General features: G+C 46.1%; 1 protein-coding gene across 3 annotated transcripts in view; it reads right to left on the bottom strand.

Moving 5' to 3' along the window:
• The window catches only part of SLC22A15 (solute carrier family 22 member 15), a 31,984-nt gene continuing 20,079 nt past the window's right edge, over window positions 1-11,905 (bottom strand). For 2 of the 3 annotated variants that reach the window (XM_069946340.1, XM_069946342.1), the window contains 5 exons: window positions 5,878-5,963; window positions 4,981-5,095; window positions 1,018-1,090; window positions 166-351; window positions 1-87 (listed from right to left, as the gene is read on the bottom strand). In XM_069946340.1, coding sequence (XP_069802441.1) covers window positions 31-87; window positions 166-351; window positions 1,018-1,090; window positions 4,981-5,095; window positions 5,878-5,963 — 517 coding nt within the window. In that variant the 3' untranslated portion in view covers window positions 1-30. Of the gene's footprint in view, window positions 88-165; window positions 352-1,017; window positions 1,091-4,980; window positions 5,096-5,877; window positions 5,964-11,905 lie in introns of those variants that run through there. The other variant, XM_069946341.1, reaches the window with a different exon arrangement.

The following is an 11,905-nucleotide window of genomic DNA, read 5'->3' as shown; positions in this document are numbered from 1 at the left end:
GGACCCAGACAAGGGGTCCCAAGCGTGAGGTCAGAGTTCCTCTTCCTCCTCTTCACTGGAGATCTCAGCTACAGTCTCCAACTCACCCTGGAAAGACAGCAGAGGTGTCAGACAGGATAGATGTCTCATGGACATAGTAACCGATGGGCGGTGCAGCCCTCTTACCTGTCCAGCCTCCGCACTCAGCAGGCCTGACTCCTCCTCCAGGCGGCGGTACGTGGACATCTGCAGATCACTCAGTGTCTCTGGCAGCGGGCAGTTCAGCGTTTCAGGTAACAGGAGGCTGAGGAGCCCGGCGGTCACCCCTGAGGAGCCAAACACCACGTAAGGGAGAGACCACTGGACTGAGCGCTGCGGAGAGACACAGACATCAGGACACCACCATCCTGAGATCACTACGAGACCTCAAGGTGAGGGACCGCCTCCCATCCCACTGGCTCCTTTTTTTGCATATTCATGTTTCCCAGGGGGCAATGCACCTAGGAGGTCACTGCATTGAGCACTTTAGCCGGCAGTGTTATTGTGTAGCTGGTCTCCCCGAGATCAGCGATCTGTTTCTCTTATGGCTCTACTAGGCATTGCTCCCACCTAGCCAGAATCCTGCTCCACACTGATGAGGGGAAACACCCCGAAACAGCTGTATGTGGATGGCCTTGATTTTTTTCCTTGTCTTGAAGGGCCACTTAATATGGTGGTTTCCCTACAGGAGTTGCCCCTTGGCTGGGTCCTTCCCGGAGGGATATCTGGCTAGTCCTGTGTTTCAAGACTCTTAAATGAGGCTCCACGGGCTCTTTTTTTTTTTTTTTTTTACATATTGATGTTTCCCAGGGGGCAATGCACCTAGTATGTCACTGCATTGATGGCAAACCGCAGCCGCCAGTGTTATCTTTGAATGGCCTCCCTGAGATCAGTGATCTCTCTCTTATATTTCATACAATCATATCCATCACCATGGGATGTAACCGGGGGTTCACCTTTATACAATCTGTCAGACTCTTAACCCTGTAATGTACATACCAGACCTGGGACAAAGGGAGCGATAATTCCTCCAAACCGAGAGAACATGGAGCAGACTCCCATCCCCAGACTCCTGCAGATAGCGGAGGACACCAGATATAACACACGTCTTAACACACCCCACCCCTACGTCTATTTGCACCCCAACCCCTATGTCTATATGCACCTCAGAAAGATGATGGAGACCACAACTTCCAAAAAGAATATCCACTTTAATCACACCTATGCAACGTTTCGGCTCTATGTGTGTAGCCTTTCTCAAGCAGTGATACAAAACACTCCAATAGCATAGTATATATGCATGTGTACATAATTACAAGTCATTAATCAATCATGTAAAAAAAAATTAAACATTGTGAATAATATGCGATCAATAATAATAAAAAATAAAACTGCATCCAGGAATATTGTCATGTGAAAATAATATGTGACCACACTCTCATGGTCATAAGCAATAATCACCACAAGTATAGTGTATAAATCAGACATGAAACATGAATAAGGGAGACTCAAAACAGCTGTGGAGTTAATAATAAAACAAGTGATCCATACATACATACATACATAGCGCCAAAGCAGGGAATCCACATGGAGAGGACATATCTGGGAACGCCGGGGTCGCCCGCTGATTACGTCACACGCAGCGCCCTGCGTCCGGATCACGGCAGTCCGAGTCACATGACAAAGGGGATGACACGTGAGCGGCGAGATCATGGGCACATGCGCCGGGCGATCATTAAGCTGTGAGCGGCACACGCATGCCCACTATAGTCCGGAATAAACAGCCACCATATTGTTTAAGGGAAAACTGCCCTTAAAGCAGTAATCATATAATGTATGGGTGAGAATATTGTACAAATGTGGGCGTAAAGCAATAGAAGAGAAACCAAGGGTGACTAGGTAACTACGAATCTGGTATATAATATATGGGATGTTAAATATGCCAGTATATGAAGTAGTGCCCCTGCGTGCCCCGGCCATGGGCTCGAATGTTGCGCCTACGTATGCCAATATTTTCATGGCAGCCTTGGAGGAGAGCCACATCTATGTGTCCCACCACTTCAGCCATGTGCTGAGGTGGTGGAGATACATAGATGATATTTTTGTCATCTGGACGGGTACTGAGCCCCAATTGGATGAATTTTATGCATTTCTCAATGAGGTTGATGATGACATCAAGTTCACCAGGGATTTCTCTACAACATCTTTGAACTTCCTGGACACTAAAATCTCAATATAGGACCACAAACTCAGTACTGATCTCTACACTAAACCAACAGGTTGTAACACTCTCTTGTACTTCACTAGCCACCATCCACGCTCTATGGTAGAATCTCTACCATATAGTCAACTTCTTAGAGTCAAAAGAATTGTAGAAGACCCACAGCAGTGGGAAATTCAATTAGACAATATGTGTCGCAAGTTTCTGGATAGGGGCTATCCAACACGCATTATACACAAACAAAGGGAAAAGATCACGCCTCTAAATAGATCGGACTTCCTCAAACCTAAGAACATACAGCAAAGAAGTCCCTGAATCGCTTTAGTCTCCACCTATGGTACATATAGCAAGAATATTGCCAGAATCATCGGTAGGGAATGGGGCATACTATCCAGGGCTTACCCACAGATCCCAAAATTCTGTATTCCACCCATTATGGCCTATCGACGCCCTCGGAATCTGAGGGACAAACTAGTTAGAGCTAATTTGGGCCCAGACCTCACCACAATCCCCCGGCAGACACATATAACCAAACCCAAGAGCGGCTGTTTTCCGTGTCTGAATTGCAGTCATTGTAATCAGATGCTTAGAGGTGAATCTTTCAAATATCCTAGGACAGGCCGCTTCCTTCCCACCAAACATTTTGTCACCTGCAGATCAGAATACATTGTATATGTGCTACAGTGTCCCTGCAACATGCTATATGTGGGGGAGACCACTGGAGAATGCAGGATAAGACTTAACCAACACAATTCCACCATACACACTCAAAAATGCGAGTTGCCTGTCCCTAAATGTGAGTTGCCTGTCCCTAAATGCGAGTTGCCTGTCCCTAAATGCGAGTTGCCTGTCCCTAAATGCGAGTTGCCTGTCCCTAAATGCGAGTTGCCTGTCCCTAAATGCGAGTTGCCTGTCCCTAAATGCGAGTTGCCTGTCCCTAAATGCGAGTTGCCTGTCCCTAAATGCGAGTTGCCTGTCCCTAAATGTGAGTTGCCTGTCCCTAAATGTGAGTTGCCTGTCCCTAAATGCGAGTTGCCTGTCCCTAAATGCGAGTTGCCTGTCCCTAAATGCGAGTTGCCTGTCCCTAAATGTGAGTTGCCTGTCCCTAAATGCGAGTTGCCTGTCCCTAAATGTGAGTTGCCTGTCCCTAAGCACTTTATGGAACCCGATAGGAACATTTTCATACTTTACCTCCTAAAATTCTCCTGACTGCATTATTCTCTCTTCCAGACAATACTATATCATTTCTTACCCATAACTGGGAATCTCCATTATAGATTAATGATTGTACATATGTATATACTTTATTTGTAGATTGATTGGCCTTTCTCTCAGGTTTCTTGCGGAATAAAAAACTGCTTTCAGAATGACTATGGAACGTTTCCAAGCTACTGCATACATTTGCCTGAATCCGCACATGGGCCTTGTTTTCCTTCTCCCTTTTTTCACGTCACGATTATTTTATCTAGCGCTATTTATTTTTTTCTGATCATGCCGCGGGATGTACGACCCTAGGTACGGATATATGGATGGGGTTTGTGTCTGAGCTGTGCCAATACAGTTCTGCTACTGTAAGGGGACAGATGTGGCCATTTTACCTGCCCTATTCTTTCTGCATTCGTGCGGTTTATGGGACGGATTCTTAGGACATTGGTGATCACAGCGCCATTTGGTGTTGTGTGTCATCTATTTGCCCAATGTTGGCCTGCTGTTAATCCCCCAAGGTCCTCTTGATGCTGTACCCCATGTTCCATTTGGTACTGGCCGTCTCCCCTATCACTTTGTACTTTATATAATGCCCCATATACCTTGTAATTCATATAGTGGCCTACTTCATATACTGGCATATTTAACATCCCATATATTATATACCAGATTCGTAGTTACCTAGTCGCCCTTGGTTTCTCTTCTATTGCTATACGCCCACATTTGTACAATATTCTCACCCATACATTATATGATTACTGCTTTAAGGGCAGTTTTCCCTTAAACAATATGGTGGCTGTTTATTCCGGACTATAGTGGGCATGCGTGTGCCGCTCACAGCTTGATGATCGCCCGGCGCATGTGCCCATGATCTCGCCGGTCACGTGTCATCCCCTTTGTCATGTGACTCGGACTGCCGTGATCCGGACGCAGGACGCTGCGTGTGACGTAATCGGCGGGCGACCCCGGCGTTCCCGGATATGTCCTCTCCATGTGGATTCCCTGCTTTGGCGCTATGTATGTATGTATGTATGTATGTATGTATGTATGGATCACTTGTTTTATTATTAACTCCACAGCTGTTTTGAGTCTCCCTTATTCATGTTTCATGTCTGATTTATACACTATACTTGTGATGATTATTGCTTATGACCATGAGAGTGTGGTCACATATTATTCTCACATGACAATATTCCTGGATGCAGTTTTATTTTATTATTGATCGCATATTATTCACAATGTTTACATTTTTTTTACATGATTGATTAATGACTTGTAATTATGTACACATGCATATATACTATGCTATTGGAGTGTTTTGTATCACTGCTTGAGAAAGGCTACACACATAGAGCCGAAACGTTGCATTGGTGTGATTAAAGTGGATATTCTTTTTGGAAGTTGCGGTCACCATCTTTTTGGTGAGACTTGCACCCACAAACTACCATTTTATTCTTGTCCAGTTTTTTTGCATTATATACACCCCAGCCCATATGTCTATATACCCCAGCATACACCAGGAGGGGACGTCATACCTGACGGTGGTGGGATACAGCTCTGACGTGTAGATATAGACAATGTTAAAGGCAGCGCTGATACAAAGCTTCCCGAGGAGCGACAGCGTCTGACTGTTCACCCAGCGGAGCCAACCTGGGGGGGATGGGGGAGAGAGAACACAACAGAGAGATGTATCCAACTCTACAGGTATCACGGCATCCTTGTAACGGGGTGGGGTGTGTGAAGAGGACAGCGAGGAGTATACAGAGGAGAAGGGTGGGTATACAGAGTAGAGGAGGATACAGGAGAGCAGCGGAGTATATAGTGCACAACGGGGAGTGTATAAAGGAAAGCAGAGGGTTATACAGCGGGGGTATATAGCATACAGAGGACAGCACGGGGGGAGGGGTATATAGAGGGGAACAGAGGGGTATACAGCGTATGGAGGACAGTGGGGGGTATATAGATGGAAGCAGATGGGTATACAGCGTACAGAAGGTATAAAGTGTACAAAGGGCAGTAAGGGGTATATAGAGGAAAACAGAGGGGTACACAGCAGGGGGTATATAGAGGATAACGGAGGGGTATACAGCATACAGAGGGTATACAGCGCAGGGGGGTATACAGCGTACAGAAGGTATACAGTGTACAAAGGGCAGCAAGGGGTATATAGAGGAGAACAGAGGGGTATATAGAGGATAACGGAGGGGTATACAGCGAGGGGGGGTATACAGTGTACAGAGGACAGCAGAGGAGAACAGAGGGGTATACAGCGTGGGGGTGTACATAGAGGAGAACAGTGGGGTATACAGCAGGGGGTATATAGAGGAGAGCAGAGGGGTATACAGCGGGGTATATACAGTGTACAGAGGGTACACAGTGTACAGAGGACAGCAGGGAGATTGGGAGGTACACAGCGGTATCTCAGCTCATACCTCTCTGCTCGGGGGCGGCCATAATGATCAGACACGCGACCCCTCCGAGAGTCATAAAGCCAGAAAGGGATCTTCTCCGACCCAGACTGCAAGACACAGAGACAAATCCTCAGCACAGCAGAAGCAGAGAGAGGGGGTGGATGAGATACAGGCAGAGTGGATACACCCCCAGTACTCACCTCCTGTAAATGATGAGATACAGGCAGAGTGGATACACCCCCAGTACTCACCTCCTGTAAATGATGAGATACAGGCAGAGTGGATACACCCCCAGTACTCACCTCCTGTAAATGATGAGATACATGCAGAGTGGATACACCCCCAGTACTCACCTCCTGTAAATGATGAGATACATGCAGAGTGGATACACCCCCAGTACTCACCTCCTGTAAATGATGAGATACAGGCAGAGTGGATACACCCCCAGTACTCACCTCCTGTAAATGATGAGATACAGGCAGAGTGGATACACCCCCAGTACTCACCTCCTGTAAATGATGAGATACATGCAGAGTGGATACACCCCCAGTACTCACCTCCTGTAAATGATGAGATACAGGCAGAGTGGATACACCCCCAGTACTCACCTCCTGTAAATGATGAGATACAGGCAGAGTGGATACACCCCCAGTACTCACCTCCTGTAAATGATGAGATACAGGCAGAGTGGATACACCCCCAGTACTCACCTCCTGTAAATGATGAGATACAGGCAGAGTGGATACACCCCCAGTACTCACCTCCTGTAAATGATGAGATACAGGCAGAGTGGATACACCCCCAGTACTCACCTCCTGTAAATGATGAGATACAGGCAGAGTGGATACACCCCCAGTACTCACCTCCGACACAGGAGCCAAAAGCAGCTAAGTTCTTTAATATTGATATTTGTGAGCGAGTTTTGGAGTGTGGGACTTTAATATTCTGGGAAGGAGTGTGTAACATACCTGTCACTGAGTGAGATCTGTCCTTACTGGGCTTTTTATATAACAAATCCCTGTGCACATAGGGGGAGATTTATGAAAGGGTGTAGATATACACCTGGTGTAAACTGCCCACAGCAACCAATCACAGCTCAGCTTTCCGCTCTGGTAAAGTATAAGAGGAGCTGTGATTGGTTGCTGTGGGCAGTTTACACCAGGTGTATATTTACACCCTGTCATGAATCTCCCCCATATAGTATATAGCAAGGTGTTATAGAATCTGTATTTATTTTCCAAGGGGTTATATACATTGTGTCTGGTTTACTTGGGATACATTACTATAGCCTGTATACACACACAAGCTGGCTGAGTGTTGCACAGGTGGATGGTCAGGGGGATTGATTGCTAATTAAGAGTTGACAAATTCCATCTGTGTGAATCTTCCCAGTCTCTTAAAACACAGGAGCCAGAAGCAGCTAAGTTCTTTTATATTGCTATTTGTGATGGAGTTTTGGAGCGTGCGAGTTTTTGATCTGAAGTGTGTTGTTGTCTCAGGTGTGGGACTTTAATATTCAGGGACTTTGGGGAGATGTATGGGGAGTGAGGGTATATACCATTGTGGGAGATGTATGGGGAGTGAGGGTATATACCATTGTGGGAGATGTATGGAGAGTAAGGGCCCTATTCCACCGGATTTCTCGTTCGGTCGTTAATCGTTAACTGCATTTCAACCAAACGATTATCATTTAGATTCGAACGATTTAACGATGATCTGAACGATAATTGTCCGGTGGAATAGGGCCCTAAGGGTACATACCATTGTGGGAGACGTATGGGGGGGAGGGTTTATACCATTGTGGGAGATGTATGGGGGGGGGAGGGTGCATACCATTGTGGGAGATGTATGGGGGGGGGGAGGGGGCATACCATTGTGGGAGATGTATGGGGGGGGAGGGGGCATACCATTGTGGGAGATGTATGGGGGGGGGGGAGGGGGCATACCATTGTGGGAGATGTATGGGGGGGGAGGGTGCATACCATTGTGGGAGATGTATGGGGGGGGGGGGAGGGTGCATACCATTGTGGGAGATGGGGGGGGAGGGGGCATACCATTGTGGGAGATGTGTGCATGTTGCTGGTTTGGAAGCCCAGATCCTGGATCTAAATGAGCAGCTGCGACGATTGGGATACATTGGCAAACTGGAAAGGGGTCTGCTGCTCACTGAGCAAGCGCTCCAAGGGGTAGATAGTGGAGAGGGTGATAGCATGGAGGTGCAAGAGGAAGAGGCAACTAGTTGGGTCAGAGTTAGAAAACGGGGTAGAGGGAGGCTGGTCCTGATCTGGCACACCCCAACAAGTTTGCCCAATTGGCGGATGAGGGGGATGTTGATTCAGGGGGGCATTGCTGCAGCAGGACACTGCCTCTGAAAGCCAGGGGGGTGTCTGCTCCAGTAAGGTGGGAAACAGGAGTTCAGGGCAGGCCAGGCAGGTACTGGTAGTGGGGGACTCAATTATTAGGGGGACAGACAGGGCAATCTGTCACAAAGACCGGGATCGTCGAACAGTGTGTTGCCTGCATTGCGCTCGAGTTTGTCACATCGCAGATCGGGCTGACAGATTACTGGGAGGGGCTGGCGATGACCCAGCAGTCATGGTGCACATTGGCACCAATGATAAAGTTAGAGGTAGGTGGAGTGTACTTAAAAACGATTTCAGGGACTTAGGCAGGAAGCTTAGGACTAGGACCTCCAAGGTGATATTTTCCGAAATATGACCTGTACCATGAGACACACCTGAGAGACAGCGGGAGATTAGGGAGGTAAATAAGTGGCTCAAGAGCTGGTGTAGGGTAGAGGGGTTTGGGTTCATGGAGAAGTGGGCCGACTTCTCGGTCGGTTACAGGCTGTACGGTGGGGACGGGCTGCATCTCAATGGGGAGGGTGCAGCCGTGCTGGGGGAGAAGATGGCTAAGAGGTTGGAGGAGTGTTTAAACTAGGGACCGGGGGGGAGGGCAACTACAATATAGTAAGTGAAGACAGAGTAGATGGAGAGCTGGGGCTAGAATATGGAACTGGGGGTGAAGCGGCGGAGGAGATAGAACAGTCACTAGTGATAAGAGGAAAGGAAATATAGACAACCGCATTAAATGTATGTATACTAATGCTCGAAGCCTCACTAATAAGGCTGAGGAATTAGAGCTTATAATGGTGGAAGAGAAATAGGATATAGTGGGGATAAGCGAGAGCTGGCTGGATGAGAGCTATGACTGGGCGGTTAATATCCAGAGTTATAAATAAGAAAGAGGGGGGGGGTCTTCCTATATGTTACAGCCTGCCTTAAGCCTATTCTGCGGGAGGATATAAGTGATGATAATGTGAAGTCTTTTTGGGTAGAAATAAGGGAGGGCCAAAGAATAATAAAATTCTTATAGGAGTGAGTTATAAATCTGCAAGTATAGTGAAAGAAGCAGAAAATCTCCTTATAAGACAAAGCAGGGGGAAGTCATTATTATGGGGGGCTTTAACTACCCAAATATAAACTGGAGATCAGAAACCTGCAGCTCCAGGAAGGGAAGCGGATTCTGGAAATAGTAACAGATAATTACCTGTCCCAACTAGTACAGTTTCTGTCCTTCCTGGTTGAGCATTTCCCAGAATGCAATGCTTTCCCTCAGCTGATCATCACAGTCCCCCACCCATCACAATCAGTAAAGTTAGTGCAGCAGCTGCTCCTGGCCGGTCAGAGATGGTGAATCACTCAGGGGATTGGGGGATCCAGCCCCGCCTCCTGTAACATCATGCCCTGCCCCTGTCTGCATCATCAGCCTGTGCTCAGCAAACACACACAATGTGAGACAGAGGCATGGAAGATTTGTCTCCTAAGGGGAGAGAAGAAGGAGCAGGAGACAATGTGAATTGGCAAAGAGGCCATTTTTCTTCACTTCCTGGATTTCTATCAGCTACCAGTGTGGCAGAACCGCACAGATATGGTAATACATTGTATAGACACATCTATACAACTTTTAAAGTTCTTTTAATAGAAAACAAGTTTTTCTTATCCGGAGTTCCCCTTTAACCAATAGGCCAGACAGAATATCAAAAATAGAGGTGGGGAAGTCACCTAGGTAATAGTGACCATAACATAAGTTTTCAATTATCCTTCAATAAAATGATTCGTAGAGGGGATACGAAAACATTAAATTTCAGGAAGGCTAAACTAAGAGAGGACCCCGGGGACATAGACTGGGACAATGCCTTCAGAAATAAAAGTACACAAGAGAAATGGGACATATTTAAGGGCATCCTGGGTAAATCATGTGAACAACACATACTGTACCATATGGGAATAAACATAGTAGAAATAGGAGAAATCAAATGTGGTAACTTCAGCTGTAAGGGGGGCAATAAATAAGAAACAAACATTCAGACTACTAAAACAAGAAGGTAGTGGGGAAGCATTGAGCAACTACAGACAGAAGAATAGAATGTGTAAAAAACAAAAATTGCAACAGAAAGAAGGATTTCCACGGAAAGTAAAACAAATCCCAAAATGTTCTTCACCTATATAAATAACAAAAGACTTAAAACCAAATATGTTGGTCCCCTTAGAAAATAATCTGGGTGTAATGGTGGAGGGGGAAGAGGAAAAGGCCAATCTACTAAATACATTCTTCTCTACTGTATTCACAGAGGAGAATCCCATAACAGACGACATGGCTAGGGATAATATAAATCCTCCCATAAATCTCACCTGCCTAACACAACAAGAAGTGGGGAGACGCCTTAAAAACATTAAAATCAATAAGTCACCGGGCCCAGAAGGTATCCATCCTAAAGTTTTGCAAGAATTAAGTTCTGTGTTAGACAGACCAATATTCCTAATATTTAAAGATTCTATAATGACAGGGATTGTTCCACAGGACTGGCGCATAGCTAATGTGTTACTAATATTCAAGAAGGGGTCAAAGAGTGATCCTGGAAACTACAGGCTTGTAAGTCTAACATCTATAGTAGGTAAAGTATTTGTGGGGTTTGTAATAGAGAGGAGCGAACCGGGTTCGGGTTAGAGTCCATCCGAACCCGAGCGTTCGGCATTTGATTAGCGGTGGCTGCTGAACTTGTATAAAGCTCTAAGGTTGTCTGGAAAACATGGATACAGCCAATGACTATATCCATGTTTTCCACATAGCCTTAGGGCTTTATCCAACTTCAGCAGCCACCGCTAATCAAATGCCGAAAGTTCGGGTTCGGATGGACTCCAGCATGCTCCAGGTTCGGTCATCTCTAGTTTGTAAGAGATGCTATACTGGAGTATCTTAATGAAAGTAATCTTATAACGCAGCACCAGCCTGGGGGAGGGGCGGGGGGATTTATAAGGGATCAGTCCTGTCAGACTTCTGATCGGCTTCTATGAAAAAGTGAGTTGTAGACTGGACCTGGGGAGGGCTGTGGATGTTGTGTATCTGGACTTTTCAAAGGCACTGTGCCACGTGAAAGGTTGGTCTACAAAATGAGGATGCTGGGTCTTGGGGAAAATGTAGGCAAATGGGTGGTCATTGATGGAACATATTCAGATTGGGTTTTAGTTACTAGTGGGGTACCACAGGGGTCAGTGTTGGGTCACAGTTACTAGTGGGGTACAGCAGGGGTCAGTGTTGGGTCCACTTTTTAATATTTTTATTATTGACCTTGTAGAGGGGCTACAGAGTAGAATCTCCATTTTTGCAGATGATACTAAACTGGGTAAAGTAATCAGTACAGAGGAGGATAATATCATATTACAGAGGGATTTGGAGAAGCTAGAGGCTTGGGCAGAGAAATGGCAAGTGAAGTTTAATGTGGATAAATGTAAGGTTATGCACTTGGGCCGTAGAAATAATAAGTACAGTTATGTGCTAAATAATAAAACACTGGGTAAAACTACTTCCGAAAAGGACCTGGGGGTATTGGTGGACAGTAAACTCAACTTTAGTGATCAGTGCCAGGCAGCAGCTGCCAAGGCTAATAAAATAATGGGATGCATCAAAAGAGGTATAGATGCTAAAGATGAGAACATAGTTTTGCATCTTTATAAATCACTGGTCAAACTACACATGGAATACTGTG

The sequence above is a fragment of the Dendropsophus ebraccatus genome, chromosome 11 (genome assembly GCF_027789765.1).
Source record: "Dendropsophus ebraccatus isolate aDenEbr1 chromosome 11, aDenEbr1.pat, whole genome shotgun sequence".
NCBI classification, from domain to species: Eukaryota; Metazoa; Chordata; class Amphibia; order Anura; family Hylidae; genus Dendropsophus; species Dendropsophus ebraccatus.
Note: the sequence above shows the minus strand (reverse complement) of the source record. Positions and strands in the feature narration are given on the sequence as shown.